The following is a 16857-nucleotide window of genomic DNA, read 5'->3' as shown; positions in this document are numbered from 1 at the left end:
ATATCACGGCGGGGTACATCGGCAATGGGCTTCACACATTATACCCTCGGGGGAATCGAACCCCGGTCTTCGGCGTGACGAGCGAACGCTTTAACCACTAGGCTACCCGACCACCCCTATCCATATTTGAAGCAATACATATATACATATAATAAATATAAACATACATTTTTCGCACAATTAAAGGACCCATGGTCAGGTGATGTATTTTGATCGAGAGAAAATGGGCCTTGATAAATACAATCACGCTCACTGTCTTTTATATTGAACTGACATCATCGTACCGGGCAGAACAGGTTTCTGAATAATTACCGTTTCGCCCAAACACATGCTTCAACGTGTATGCGCACTCAAAAAGCCACACAATGGATCGATAATCGAGACGATTTAAAGCCATGGGTGTGTATGACTCTAGTGGCTGTGGCTTCCCCCTGTCATATGGGTTGGAGAACTTTCGCCTACGTGAAAAGTTACTGTTGGTAATGACGAGATATACCATTCCTGTGGAGAATGCTCTTATGTGCAGTCGCCAGGCGTCCCGTGGAGCTAAAGTGAACTCCGGATAAGGTTTATCATTTCTACAGTTAAACAGGTAAGTTTCAAAACGGTCTATGTTCACACACAAGTTTATGCTTACAAAGGAGAAGTGCGGGGATGTTGACACGATATCGCAATTTGTATATCATCGTGTATGCATTGTTTGGCGTCATGGGGATCCATTAGAAATCTGCGTTCTGAAACGTACTTATTATCATTGCCCGCTGCCCCATACAGTTCATGCGTGTGTAATGGAGGAGTATATCTCTTTTTTCTTCAAAATAAAATATATAGATCTTCCCGAATTTTGAAAAGTAATTGTGAATACAAACAAGAGATATATTCAGATGGATCGATATATTATTTTTTGAAGAAAAAAAGTGTGTCTGTGTGGTGTGATGATTTGTTCACGGGGCATGTCGGGTGTTCTTGTTCACGGGGCATGTCGGGTGTTCTTGTTCACGGGGCATGTCGGGTGTTCTTGTTCACGGGGCATGTCGGGTGTTCTTGTTCACGGGGCATGTCGGGTGTTCTTGTTCACGGGGCATGTCGGTGTTCTTGTTCACGGGGCATGTCGGGTGTTCTTGTTCACGGGGCATGTCGGGTGTTCTTGTTCACGGGACATGCCGGGTGTTGTTGTTCACGGGGCATGTCAGGTGTTTTTGTTCACGGGAAATGCTGGGTGTTCTTGTTCACGGGGCATGTCGGGTGTTCTTGTTCACGGGGCATGTCAGGTGTTTTTGTTCACGGGAGATGCTGGGTGTTCTTGTTCACGGGGCATGCCGGATGTTCTTGTTCGCGGGGCATGTCGGGTGTTCTTGTTTAAGTATCATAACATTATTTGGCTTCTCTGGTGATACAAAGGTCACAACAAACTGAAAATGGACTACCAAAAAAAACCTTCACCGATTTCACGTGTATCGTCTGGTTTTACGCCGCTTTCAGCACGATACCAACAATAAGTCGGCGGGGGATACCGACGCTAGAATGAAAAGTACAAACTTGATTCAACACTTTAATGTTTACTGAGTTGATTGGTTGGTATGTTTCATTCATAGTGTCAATATAACAAATGTTAAATGAGGAATGTACGTTTGGTTGTGGCGATATTCAAGGTAGGAAGTTGCTGACAGTGTGGACTCCTTGACGCTGACGATCTTGTTGCTGACAATCACATTACACGTCGCCAGACTGTGCAGTTGGAATCCAACTGTTGGGGACAATGTTTCACCTGACACCAGAAATGGGCTTCACACATAGTACCCATGTCGGGAATCGAACCCGGGTCTTCGGCGTTACGAGCGAACGCTTTAACCACTGGGTTACCCGACCGCCCCGTTGGCACGAAGTAATACCAGACCAACGGGTGTAGATATTTCAAGATTAAGCTGCAGTGTAATTCTGAGTGCCACAGTGTCTGACAAGTGACAGTAAACAGTAAGCAGGTTAGACATTATAAGTCTCCTTCTGATAACTTCCGTCTTACTACAAGAGTAACAGCATTGCGTTTGGCACGGATGTATGCTCAATATCATGTTATCATTTGTCAATAAGTTTTTTCTTTTTAATAAACCCATTACCATTATTATATTGATACTAGAGATAATAATTCTTCTGACAACCATGAATGGCGTTGTTTCAGGGAACATGTCTAAAATACTCGTTGTTAAATCAGGGAATATGTCTAAAATACTCGTTGTTAAATCAGGGAATATGTATAATCCCTGAAAATGTTACGGATCATGTAGATTCCCAAGGTGTATAAGACATAACATATATTCCCTGGAAATTTCAAGAATATTACATATATATATTCTCCAACCTATTTATTTTGTTCATGTGCCAAGCGGGATACAGATTCAGCAATTTGTTTTAGAAATATGATGACCTTCCTTCCAATAAAATAAACAACAGCTCCCCTGGGTCGTATATTTGTTTTAATATATAAAACGTCGCCGCAGAGAATGAAGCATTTCAAGGCCATACACTGATCCGGTGGGAACACCTGTGAGCTCTGTCAGGAGTGTCGGGAACTGGATATGTGTATTTTTTAGAAACATTTTTCTCTCCCGAAAATGAATTTCTTCTCAGGCTTTACTCCAAAATTTATTTAAATTCTATTTTTTAATTTTACGGGTTATCCTGAAAAAATGGGCGAAAGATTTTATTCGATCCCTTATTTCACAGAAGCGATTAGTACTACTAATTCCCGACCAGCGCTGGGTCACAGCCACCCCTTTCTTTCACTGACAAAGGGTACTGCAGGTCGCACAGAAACTGCTCACCTGCTCGTGAGAAACTCATTGGGTCAAGCTTAGAATCTTCGCGAGTGTGTCTTGAAATGTATTGCGCTCATTCTCAACATTCACTCCACCATCTTCCCGGGGCAAGGGCGTTGACTGACTATAAAAGTCCAGTTTCCACCATTGCCGTCCTAGGCTGGAATTCCGGAGTTTGGCTGGACTAACGAGTCTATGCATATATAGTCCAATCAAAATCGCGTGAAGAACTTGACATCAGGTTCGTAAAAAACATGGATTTCAACATGCAGATTTAGGTCAACTGCAGGATTTTCAAAGCATATGTGTACCGCCAACTTGGAGTCGACAGATATTTTGTAAATCTTGTTTTTGATCAAGGTGCTCACGTGATGTGATGCACTGCACGAGGTGAGGACTTTTTTATTACAAAATAAATCTTGATTATCGATCAGATCGTCTTGACTGTGTGCCGCCATTTTGTATGAAGCAATTGCAAGTGATATGATAGGTGGAATCAAATTGGTCAATAGGAGGGACATAGAAGGGACATAACTCTTAATAGCCACTGGCGGCAAGGGCGGAAACTGGACTTTTGTAGTCAGTTAAGTCACTTGCCCCGGGAAGGTGCTCGTCATTTACTGGAAAAGGATTAAGTACTAATCAGATAAACTATCATTGCCATCTTCCTGTATGAGACAAATATAATCAGGCATACAGCAACGACACATTGATGAAAACACAGATATTAAAACCTCAATAAGATTCGAACGACTGCATGTTGTTGGTGACCTGGTATACCCCTGTACGTGCGACAGTGTGTTCTTTCACTCACGAGAACCACTCACTCACTCACTCACTCACCCCTGCACAGTTCGTGAACATACTGGTGGGGTTGCATGATAAACTGGGGCCAGTTTGTGTACACTGTCGGTGCTACAGTTATGTCAGTACTGAGACAGCTCCCCGTGGGAGGGGATGGCATGGGTGACAGCTTCCCGTGGGAGGGGATGGCATGGGTGGCAGCTTCTCGTGGGAGGGGATGGCATTGGTGACAGCTTCCCGTGGGAGGGGATGGCATGGGTGACAGCTTCCCGTGGGAGGGGATGGCATGGGTGACAGCTTCCCGTGGGAGGGGATGGCATGGGTGGCAGCTTCTCGTGGGAGGGGATGGCATGGGTGACAGCTTCCCGTGGGAGGGGATGGCATGGGTGACAGCTTCCCGTGGGAGGGGATGGCATGGATGACAGCTTCCCGTGGGAGGGGATGGCACGTGTGGCCCAGTCGTCTAAAGCGCCGCGATTCGCTGAGCAGCGTTCCTTAGGCACGTCAGAAACCTATGATTGTGGGTTCGAATCCCGGTTCGTCCCGATTATGTTTTTTAGGTTTGTCAGCACCATACCCGTGCTCGCAGGTTTCACCAAAGTGGTAAACGTCTGAGACCTGCATAACTTCGGGCTTTCTTCCCACATTTAGCTGACACGTCGTGATATAACTGGAAAGCGGCGTTAAACCAAACTCACTCACTCATGTGGTGTAGAGCCAGAATATCGTCACGGTATATCTGTATGAGTCACTGTAAAGTCCACCAGGGGGCCACAACTGGATGTTCCAGTCATCCTGCAGTTCATCCAGCGCATTAATACGGCATAGCTACATTGTGTCAACGTGTAATCTCTGCATCTCTCTTGGCTTGCATTACTTAAGGCCTCCAACTGATATGCGGTGTAAAACTCGCTCACTCATTCGTTCACTCCACCCACCCATCCAAATGCCACTCCCTCAATCACTCACTCACTCTATTGCAGTAAGTCGGTTCCCTAGTGTGATGGGGGACATTTATCACGTACAGCCTATTTCCCATCTCGAGTGACCTTTTCTCGGGATAGCCATTCCTTGTGAATGTATTAGAGTAAGAAAGTTCACACTTCAGCTTTTTATTATTGATTCACTAGACGGGGAAGCTCGGGAAAAAACCGCTTGTTTTCTGTTCCTTTCTAATGATGACGGAGGATATAGAATGCATTCCTAACATTGTTCAGCTCAAGGATATATGAACTGCATCTTAAGCTGGTGGAGAAATTAACACTGGTGTAAGAGTGAATGAGAAGGGAGCCGGAAAAGTGACTTGCCCTTGCATGTGTTTGTAACGGGTTTCACCAGTAGGGCAGGATGCGTCTCCCCATCAGCGACCACGTGGTATCATCACAATGTGAAGGGGGGGGATTCATGCTCAAAATAGAGTTGGAATCGTAAATCGACTTTCTTTGCTTCCGTCTTCCATACATATTTAAACGCAAAAGAAACGTCACTTCATGAAAATACTTCATGAAACTTTCCCATTGAAATATCAATGCAATTTTCGATGTATCTCGTTTTTGACGTTAGCCAGTATCAAAATGTAATGTTAACGGCCAAAACGTGACACAGATATGGATATAATGGATCGCCTAGACGCAGCTTAACAAACGTCCATGGTACAAAATCCCGAATGCTTTCCAAGAAAATCAAAATTCACTTGCGTTTCCTTGTGCCTTGTATCCAACTTTCTTGTATCGATACTAGCGTCAGGCCAAAACTAACGACGACTCAGAGAAACCAGGCTGGAGGACGACTGCATGATGGCCAGACTGCACGAGTGGTTGTCAATGTTTTAATGTCCACGTGAGAACCATCGACAGATACTGTCGTTCGAATCCCGTTGAGGTTAAAATGCTGTGTTTTCTTTAATGTCTCGTTGCCTTATGCCTAATTGTATTTGTCTCATACAGGAAATAAACTTTATGAACATTTCTGTCAGTGGGACAAACAGGGCAGACAGGGCAGACAGGGCAGACAGGGCATCTACTAACGGAGCGGAAGTACCAGAATATATATGTATATATACACATTGACGTCACAATGGCGGCAAATGCTGTGGTGGACGTTGAAGTGGCGTGCAACACTAGACTGCGATTCTGCGTATCCTCTTTGGATACATCCTATGGCGATGTTCCAATCGGCAGCGCTGAGTCTCGGCAGTTTCGAACTTGAAAAATGTTGACGATTGAATGACAAATAGCCACTACCACGAATGCCATAACATGCACCTGCATTTTGCTTTACTGTTTTTCTCCATGACAGTTTTGAACCAGTGTGAAAACAATGCCGTTTAAGACATTGCAAACCGACAATTGCTGCGTTTTGACAAACCGTTTGTCGAATATCAGGCCGGCAACATTTTCCAATACCATATATCCACTTTATATACCGGATGTTTTGTGTAATCAGGTTCAATGAACTACATACTACCTGTGCGTTTTTGACATTTCAACATGATTCAGTGATATTGAAAAACGAAATTGTGATGGTTAATTAATATTTCAATAGTCAATGATATCTAAAATGCATCCTTCTATTAGTCTCTAAACATCGAAATAGTGATATATGTGAGGGATTATTGATATCCAAAACTTGATTTGGTGACATCATTAATTCATGAAAATAATGAATTGATGACGATAGATAAATGAATTATTAAAATAAGAAAATAGGGCATAAATAGTTAAACTGTACCCTTATATATATTTGATGATAATTAATAATATTAAACTAACCAACTTACTGTCACTCAAACAAACCAGAAAAAACTGTTTTCAATGAAATTAATAAAATCGATATGTTAATTTTGAATTACATCAGCCGTGTACACGTGCAGAGATTCTGCGGCTTTTAGCAAAAAACCCGTATAAGTACATATAAGGTAGAGAATTTATGGATATCAACGTCTTTTTTATGAGGATCACAACGTTTCGGCGTATATACTGACTCCTTCATCACGTGAAATCCACCTGATGAAGAAGTTAGTATAAACTTCGAAACGTGTTCCTCATAATAAAGAAGTTGACATCCATAAATTCTCTCCATTGTGTATCACTTCTAAATGCCTTTCAAAGACTTGTTTAAGAAAATATTCGTCTTGCAACACAGTGGAAATGGTCACTTGGACACGCTACAAGCATCAGGTCGTAGTTCCAGGAACTGTCATTCTTAGCGCGTTATGAGGCTAGTTCCCTAATAATCTTTATAAACTGTGAATTGTGAATTGAGGTGACATACACTGAGTTAGATGATAACAACCATCCCGGGCATGTCTCCCTGCTTCATCACCGCGCCATCATGTAGCGGGCATTGACAAAAGCTTGTGATATATGGTGGGGATAGTCAAGTGATTTCAGCCATATTTGAACTTCAACCAAATGACGGGTAATGTTAAAAACACGTGAATATGTTCTACCAGTCAGCAAGTTTGAAATAAAGATTTCCCCCGCACTGTGCTGTCCGTTCCACGTGACTATTGCTTGTCAATCTACAATGTACGAATTTCAGGGATTGCATATATTTGTATGGACCGATTGGCCGGACGATGTCACGTGACGCTGGAGAGGAGACGACTGCGCAACTGCAGCGGTTCTATTTCTGATTCTCATCGACTGAAAATATTCAAATCAAATATGTCGAAAGCCGTCATTAACCTTAATAGACAAGAAGGCCAGGCAGAGTGAGAAGTAATCGATACGTTTACGTCATAGCTGTCCCGTGATTTCTGCCAGTTGTTTTACACGCACGTTCCTTTTGAGAAATAACTGTTGTTTTCTAAGAGTTAAAAATGAAATTCCAAGAATGAGTGAGTGCTGGAACAACGACTCGGTGCTGGTGCGGTGCCCGAGTCAGCAGTTTCCACGTGTAGCGAGACGAATATATACTAAAACGTGTGTTCTTTACCAAAAGTCAGAAGAATGTCTGCACGTGTACACAGCTGACGTAATTCAAAAATTAACATATCGATTTTTTTAGTTTCATCGAAATCAGGAAATGCACTATCGTGGTACTGGAATTTCTGGTTCATCGATCACTTCATCGTCTGGTTTGTTTGCAGGCCGCCGTCGCCTGGCGGGAGTTCTGCTGTAGCAATATATACTTATTTGTTAAGCAAATTGTGTGAATTGCCGATGCTACCGGCAGGTTTTTTGATCATTTAGGTACCTATTTCGTATTTAAATATGCTTTTTTGAGTTTTTTCCTGGGGTATTTATCAATCCTTTAAATCGTGTCACCTGTAGGGTGTTTTCATCTGCCATAAAAGAGCGCTGACATAAACACTGACTTTAAGATCATTAGGTATGGTGTCGAACATGTGCCCAAATCGTCCAAAAGAGAAAAGGAACCCGTTGAATGTCTTTCTGAGTGGGTTAAGTCAATGCGTGACGTCATTTGTAGCATGCACAAACTGAAAAAGGGGAAAGAAATGGAAAAAAATCCATTCTGTCCAAGCCAGCTGTCATCCAACGTCTGGCTGTCCTGCATGAACAGTTTGTAGGTGTTCCCACTGACAAGGCTGAAATAACATCAGCTTTGTCTGTAAGCATCACTATATTAATTCTTTGATCACAGAGTTTGATATAAGTGACATGTCAAATAATGTCCCATATAAAGCCAGAATGTTCACTTATGAAGAAATCTGCCAAAACCACGCATCAGTACTATCAACTTTGACTTGACTATAAAACATCAAGACATGTCCATTCCACTTTGTACTGGATTGAAAGCTCCATAAACATCAGTACATAGAGAGTTTCCTTATATTCACAGAACGTATTTGAGACAAATGGAATTAATATCAATGTGGATTTGCATAAAAAGGTACGAGGATTTGCTTGGTATTTCACAATCTCAGAAAAGAATAAAGTTCAATATGTCAAAACATTTGATTTTTCAACTTTGTAGACCTCCAACCCACTCGACATTCCTAAATCCACCGGGCTTGTCTCACCAATGTGGTGACCATAGATGGCGCTGCATCTCCTTCTTCAGCGATCTAGGAAAATGTGTCAAAAATGAAAGCAAATGTCATCTGCAATTTACTGAGAAGACAACGTGTGAAATGCTGGACTTCCTCACTGATCATCTTCCCGAGGCAAGGGAGTTAACTGAACTAGGCTGGTATTATGGAGTTACATTTTGGCTGGGCTTACGAGTCTATGCATTGTCCAATCAAAATCGCGCACGGAAATTAAAATCCGGTTTGTAAAATGTCGTGCAGATTTCTGTCGATTGCAGGATTTGCAAAGCATGTGCACTGCCAACTCGTTGTCAACAGATATTTTCCAAGTCTTTTCATGTTTTTAATCAAGGTGCTCACGTGATTTGATGCACTTGGCTATGTAAGACCCGTTTTATCACAATATAGATCTTGATTATCAATCAGATCGTTTTGACTGGGCGCCACCATTTTGTTTGAATCAAATGCAAGTGATAAGAGAGGTGGAATCTGATTGGTTCATAGGAGAGGCTTAGAAGGAACATAACTCGTAATAACCACTGGTGGCGCTACGGTCGAGCCCAGGAATTCCAGCCTAGTTCGGCAAGGGTGGAAACTGGACTCTTATAGTCAGTTAACTCCCTTGCCTCGGAAAGATGTCACTGATAAGGTCTATGTTAAAGTTTGGGATACGCTATTTAGGCACCACCATTCTCACCAATTGTGCTTCCCTTCTTGCTGGTCGGTTTCTATCAATCAGAATTTCTGCTTGGATTGGCAAAATCAAACCAAGGTAGTTTGACCAAGAGGTTTAGCTTAAGCATCAGGTATATCAATGATCTGATATCGAGTGACAAACCCTCTCCACAAGACTACGACAAGAGGGATGGCTTCCACTTTCCAGTAGTCAACGTTCCCTTTATATCGAGCAATTCTCCAGCAGCTCCAGTCTGTGGTGTCTACATTTCACAACTTTGATGGACAATCAATAATGCTCGTTCCACCAATATTTCAAACAGCGTCATACGATTCATGCTCAAAAGTTACTTCATCCGAGTGACAACATCCCAGACATCAGCAACGCGTTCAAAACGTTTTATTATAGATGTAGAGGGTATTTCTAAATGTGACGCATCAGTGGCAAGAATGGAGTTCGAGTTTCCTATTTTGTCCATAAACAAATGTTCAGTATTTTTTCAGCTGCAACTGGTGGGTCAGGATACTCTAACCTTTTTGCCAACAGTTATTTTCATCACTTTTTGACAGTTACTCATCAACACATTCTTGTTATAAAATGGGACTATGGGCTGCTTAAAGCATATATTATATGTGATAATGAAAATCATGTTGTTTTTATTTCTCTGACTAAATTAACCTCGTCAAACAATAGCGATAACCATCCCATGTGTGGATTCAATTGATTCATACCATCGCACATTGTCATTGTTTCTAATTACGAACGTCATGTCTTGAAAAATATTATTCCAGTACATGTGCAGTTCCTAGTTGATAGAATGGAACTCGTCGTTGTATCCTACCTTGGTTGAACGTTCACCTTTTCTTCATTTCACAGGACCGCCTCCGTGGTCTGGTGGTAGAGTGTCCGTCCGGAGAGTGGAAGCTCCGGGGGTTCGATCCCCAGCCGCGTCATACCAAAAAACGATGAAAGATGGTACTTGTTGTTACCCTGCCTGGCGCTCGGCATTAAGGGGCTAAAACAAGGACTGTTCGGCTCGGAGTCAGTAAACTATGTCTGAGTGATGTATTCATGTTAAACTATGGCATGGTATCTCAGTGTGCTAGCACTATAAATCGGCATCAGTCCATACCAGTACAAGCAACCACACACACACACGTGCATACACGTTGCTATATAAATGCATTAAGCTTGGACGCGAAGTTGAACCCTATTTCACCTCAACCCACCCTTATTTCACAAACCTCTTTACATTATCGATAAGTGATGCGTTTTTGGTGCCACTCTCGCACGTGCTGCAGCCCATCAAGGAAATTTGTCAAATTTCATTCATTTGCAGATGATCGTCCAAGTAGTTGATCGAACCCAGACGTTCCGCTCACCTTGTGGCTTGTAACGAGTGTGTACCCCAAAGTGTCTTTCCTAGGAAACTCACTCCAAACGTTACAAGCTTTCAGGTACCACTTTAATCCAAACTGTTGAAATAGTATCACCTCCTAAATGACGTCAAGGGGCCAAGTTGCCGCTACAGAGGGAGGGTAAGTTAGAGAATGGCCATGGTGGAGGTGTTGTCTGACCTGGGAGTTACCCGCGAACTCATTCTCGCATGCGAATACTTTTATACCTGTAGCGTCAGCACAGCGCGGTGTTCACACCCAGCTACCATGAGGGTTAAGGAGATTCGTCCATTTTTTCACCCCCTTCCCACTTTAATCCATGCGCCCCCTGCCTTAACTAGACCAGTCCAGAGCATGATACGTCAGTGATGGTTCAGCAAATCTCTCTATTCCTTTCATGTCACAGTCAAATAGATACATAACTCACGGGTCTTTTTTGTATGGGAAATACTTAACGATTTTCATTTCCACCTTAAACGTTTTTTAAGAAACAAATACACCAAAATTGCAGAAATCTTGCGGTACATTATGCGTAGATATACAAGTCATTTATTCCTTGGCAATCAAGCCAAACAAATAACCCAATAACTTCTTTGAGGAAAATCCATTCGCCGAGTTCCTAAAACAGAAATATTGTTAAAAGTTTGGTGCGTCGCTGGCGTATAACTGTCACTTCTTGGTGCGACCAAGTCACTACTTTACTCCCGTATGGGTGTGTCACCGTCATCTCCTGATTGACGCTAGGGGGTCGCATGAAATAATGATAAGTCATTCTGTACGTCATGACTTTATTACACGAAGTGTGACATTCTGATTGGACAATACATGCCTGACAGGTGGCAGTCGCTTGTTGCGTCACTCAGCAGTCCTTAATTACAAATGGCGGACACCGTCACCAAGGAGGGAGACGCCAAGCTGTGACATTTAATTATGTAATAGTACTTTCAGTGTGTGACGTTAGTGCGCCAACTGTGATTGGCGATAAGGTTTGGCTTTAATAATATAATCCTTACTTTATATTTCTTAATTTGATTATGCTTATAGGTTTTTCAAATATGTATGAACATAAAAGTATACATGTAAAAGTAGCGGAATGACAATATCACAATTACAACATACCACAATAATTACAACAATATCATTTCATTGTTTGGTGTAATTTCACAACTTTTATCATTGAAACAAAGCCTCACACACGGAGAGGTGACAACAGTACATTTATGTTGCTGTCGTTCTCGACGACAATCAAATACCGTTCGAATGGAACTGGAGTTGGAGGTGCAACAAGATTAATCGTTATGTTTTAGACAGTTCATAACTGACAAACAATGTGCTGACGCCACCAACAAAATGGATACCTTGAGATTGTTGACTGTTTCCTCCTGGCGATTTGAACATTTCGCATTCACTGTTTGAGGATCAAATCTAGCTGTGTTAAGTGTGTTTGATGGTCTATTTCCTGAAATTATTTTGGATATTTTTTGTGCTGTAAATCAGTGTGACGCATGTGGGATTTATGTGACACTAACTATTTACAGTGTGGTTGTTCTTGTTAACAGTTATCTGCATGTTTTCAGTAAGTGGAACATTGTCATTACTTTTAGATACGGCGAGTTCGCGTTCTGTAAGTCGTTTTGGCGTCCAGTTCCTGGCTAGTGTTCCCATTTTGTATTTATTAAAACGTTGTTTCCAATATAAAGATGATCAAAGAAATCCATTAAGGTTTGCCTGTTCACGTGCATCCGTGAAAAACGTACCGTTTCCGGTCATCTGATATGCACACCGTCACGTACATGCAGTAATGTCCTTGCACGTCATTGACAGCTGCAGCAGTTACATATACCCTAATACAACAGTTTATATTGTTTAACTATATATTGTATAACTGTGCATTGTATAACAGCACTCTATTTAGATGAAAAATAATATGAAACTAACGACCTGACTTTGTACATTTCAGATCTACAACCAGACGCCCATCACAATGATGCTCGTCAGTTGGTGCTCATTTTCAACGTTCATGGCGGAAACCATTTTCTTCCTCTATAAGACGGGCGAGTCCATGTTGGACGCGACTATCCGCCCCTACATCGTGCAGGCAGTGTGTAAGCACATGTACCACAGGAACACCACGGTGTGTACCGAGATCAGCCTGTTCCACCAGCACGAGGACAAGATTCAGAGCGAAGCGGCCTCTTATCTCATGTACTACCGGATCTTAGTGAACGTTCCCGCCATCGTTCTTGGCTTATTCTGTGGTGCATGGAGTGACGAGTATGGCCGCAAAATCCCCATGATGATTCCAAGTCTTGGAAGTGTGTTTGCTGTGATTCTGTACCTGATCAGTGTCCAGTACCCTGACTACTCCCTAGTCCTCATCCTCACAGGTGCGTCAGTTCAGGGCATCTTTGGCAAAAGTTCTGTCATCACAATGGCCGTGAACAGTTACGCCGCTGACATTACGGACAAGGATCAACGTACAAGGAAGCTAGGAAAACTCCTGGCCATGAACTTCTTTGGTTTGTTTGCTGGCTCCCTGTTGTCTGGGACACTCCAGGATACCACAAACATCCAGGTGACGCTCTGTGTGGTGTCGGTCTTCCATGCCTCGTCAGTCCTCACCACTGTCTTCTGTATGGAGGAGTCGGTGAAGGCCACTGGAGACCCACACCGATCCTGCTCACTGTTTAACATCTCAGGAATCAGGGATTCACTGATGGTCCTCTTCAAGAAACGTAAAGACAACACCCGCTGCATCGTCGTCATCCTGTTCATCGCCACCATCATCAACCAGACGTGTAAGGTGGGCGAGATGGATGTTACTGTTCTTTTTGTTCAGAGGAGCCCTCTGTATTGGCCGGAGTCCTGGTATGGCTACCTCCTCTCTCTGGACTATGCTGTCATGGGAGTGTGCCTCCTCCTCTTCCTACCGGTTCTGTCTTCAGTCATGAAAATCCCGGATGTGTTCATTGTGATGATAGGTATAGGATGTAAGCTTGTGCGGTCTGTGTGGGCGGGCTTTTGCTCTGAGACGTGGATGGTGTATACTTCCGTAGTTATAGGAGCCCTGGCTGGAATGATTACCTCTGCCCTGAGATCTCTCATGAGCAAACACGTGAGTGAGGACGAGCTTGGAAAAACCTTCTCACTTGTTGCGAGCGGAGAAACTGCCTCTAAGTTGATAGGAACGATTCTGTTCACAAATATATATGCCGCCTCTGTCTTCTTCTTCCCGGGTTTTGCTTATTTAGTGGAAGCCATGATATATTTCATCATGTTCTTAATGTTGATTTGGCTTCATAAAGAAATACAGCTATCTGGATCATATAATCTACTTCTAGCATTTGCAGACAAGCGAGAGAAATCGACAGACAAGTCCTATAACTCCATGAACGAGGTAAAGCGGGAGGTGGATGAAATTGAGAGCGAACCGCAGCATCCACAGCCATTACCAGCATGTACACCCTAAATATCAACTCCATAACACATGGTGCACCACAGAGTAACACAACCCACGTACAGTCAATATCAACTCCATAACACATGGTGCATCACAGAGTAACACAACCCACGTACAGTCAATATCAACTCCATAACACATGGTGCATCACAGAGTAACACAACCCACGTACAGTCAATATCAACTCCATAACACATGGTGCATCACAGAGTAACACAACCCACGTACAGTCACTTTCAACTACATAACAGTTTATCACACACCGCGATCAAATGCTATGTCTGGCCCCTTCTATCAGAGATTTCTTAGGATAATGGAAAGGGTTCCTTGATAATATTTATCTGTCCCCAATTCTACATATTCCTATGGTGTTTGATGTTATTGCTTGGACACTTGAATTATTTTGTAAAGACAGTATATGGTTACACATTACAAATAACCTCCCCACAAAGCCGAAACCACATGTGTTGAGGGTGGTCTCTACAACCACTTAGAACGCAGAAACGATCAAACGTTGGTGCTGCTTCAGTTACATGCTTCGTATTGCATCTGTATGTGGCATATTGTGAATGATAGACCAAAATAGAAATACTACGATTTCATCAGTAGTGTTGCTTTTAAAGAAGTGGCCAGTATTGGACCACAGCCCTTCTTGCCTGGCATACCTGTGGTCGGGTCTGTGGATTTGGTTACTCCGCGTGGTAGCCGCAACATTTGTCTCTGGAGTTTGGGGAATATGCGCAAATGTTGGGCACGTAAAAAAATAGCTGGTTACCAAAGTTAAAGAAACAGGTCAAAGACTGATATGCTGAGGACGGGTATCTTTAAAACGTTTATTAACTGCCTCCTTCTTACCATGGCCCACCGTGGGGAGTCTAGGCTACAGAAGCAACAAGGTTTCTATGGGGAGTCTCGGCTACAGAAGCAACAAGGTTTCTATGGGGAGTCTAGGCTACAGAAGCAACAAGGTTTCTATGGGGAGTCTAGGCTACAGAAGCAACAAGGTTTCTATGGGGAGTCTAGGCTACAGAAGCAACAAGGTTTCTATGGGGAGTCTAGGCTACAGAAGCAACAAGGTTTCTATGGGGAGTCTAGGCTACAGAAGCAACAAGGTTTCTATGGGGAGTCTAGGCTACAGAAGCAACAAGGTTCCTATGGGGAGTCTAGGCTACAGAAGCAACAAGGTTTCTATGGGGAGTCTAGGCTACAGAAGCAACAAGGTTTCTATGGGGAGTCTAGGCTACAGAAGCAACAAGGTTTCTATGGGGAGTCTAGGCTACAGAAGCAGCAAGGTTTCTATGGGGAGTCTAGGCTACAGAAGCAACAAGGTTTCTATGGGGAGTCTAGGCTACAGAAGCAACAAGGTTTCTATGGGGAGTCTAGGCTATAGAAGCAACAAGGTTCTTATGGGGAGTCTAGGCTACAGAAGCAACAAGGTTTCTATGGGGAGTCTAGGCTACAGAAGCAACAAGGTTTCTATGGGGAGTCTAGGCTACAGAAGCAACAAGGTTTCTATGGGGAGTCTAGGCTACAGAAGCAGCAAGGTTTCTATGGGGAGTCTAGGCTACAGAAGCAACAAGGTTTCTATGGGGAGTCTAGGCTACAGAAGCAACAAGGTTTCTATGGGGAGTCTAGGCTACAGAAGCAACAAGGTTTCTATGGGGAGTCTAGGCTATAGAAGCAACAAGGTTTCCCTTTTCACAGAATACATAACTCCCTTTACACAGAATACATACACTCCCTTTACACAGAATACATACACTCCCTTTACACAGAATACATACACTCCCTTTACACAGAATACATACACTCCCTTTACACAGAAAACATACACTCCCTTTACACAGAATACATACACTCCCTTAACACAGAATACATACACTCCCTTTACACAGAATACATACACTCCCTTAACACAGAATACATACGCTCCCTTTACACAGAATACATACACTCCCTTTACACAGAATACATACACTCCCTTTACACAGAATACATACACTCCCTTTACACAGAATACATACTCTCCCTTTACACAATACATACACTCCCTTTACACAGAATACATACACTCCCTTTACACAGAATACATACACTCCCTTTACACAGAATACATACACTCCCTTTACACAGAAAACATACACTCCCTTTACACAGAATACATACTCTCCCTTTACACAGAATACATACTCTCCCTTTACACAGAATACATACACTCCCTTTACACAGAATACATACTCTCCCTTTACACAGAATACATACTCTCCCTTTACACAGAATAAATACTCTCCCTTTACACAGAATACATACTCTCCCTTTACACAGAATACATACTCTCCCTTTACACAATACATACACTCCCTTTACACAGAATACATACACTCCCTTAACACAGAATACATACACTCCCTTTACACAGAATACATACACTCCCTTTGCACAGAATACATACTCCCCCTTTACACAGAATACATAACTCCCTTTACACAGAATACATACACTCCCTTTACACAGAATACATACACGTCTTACGTCATTTCATTATGAAATATGTATTCATCTACAAAATAAATGCGAATACCATACATGTTGGTTAATACATGAAAAAATATTCAAACTCAAGAGATATTAGATTGGTTCGAACCACAAACGAACATACTAGTACGTTGTGTGAATTGACGCTCATAAACGCATCACATGTGACGTCA

At 42.6% G+C, this 16857-nt stretch overlaps 2 protein-coding genes across 2 annotated transcripts; both read left to right on the top strand.

Annotated features, from left to right (window-relative positions):
• The first annotated feature begins 409 nt into the window (after positions 1-409).
• Positions 410-15941, top strand: LOC124151860 (solute carrier family 46 member 3-like). The gene is made up of 2 exons (XM_046524526.2): positions 410-592; positions 12650-15941. The coding sequence occupies exon 2, from the start codon at positions 12674-12676 to the stop codon at positions 14156-14158; it is 1485 nt and encodes a 494-aa protein (XP_046380482.1). The 5' UTR covers positions 410-592; positions 12650-12673; the 3' UTR covers positions 14159-15941.
• On the top strand, positions 15006-15539 carry LOC125379972. Its single transcript, XM_048395897.1, has one exon. It carries the CDS (start codon positions 15006-15008, stop codon positions 15537-15539), a length of 534 nt encoding a protein of 177 aa, XP_048251854.1.
• Positions 15942-16857: the final 916 nt, after the last annotated feature.

The sequence above is a fragment of the Haliotis rufescens genome, unplaced genomic scaffold (assembly GCF_023055435.1).
Source record: "Haliotis rufescens isolate VD_foot unplaced genomic scaffold, xgHalRufe1.0.p SCAF_15, whole genome shotgun sequence".
In the NCBI taxonomy this organism is placed as follows: Eukaryota; Metazoa; Mollusca; class Gastropoda; order Lepetellida; family Haliotidae; genus Haliotis; species Haliotis rufescens.
Note: the sequence above shows the minus strand (reverse complement) of the source record. Positions and strands in the feature narration are given on the sequence as shown.

Excerpts from the sequence above, each read along its gene's own strand:
- LOC124151860 (XM_046524526.2), top strand. The coding sequence starts at position 12,674 with ATGATGCTCGTCAGTTGGTGCTCATTTTCAACGTTCATGGCGGAAACC.
- LOC125379972 (XM_048395897.1), top strand. The coding sequence starts at position 15,006 with ATGGCCCACCGTGGGGAGTCTAGGCTACAGAAGCAACAAGGTTTCTAT.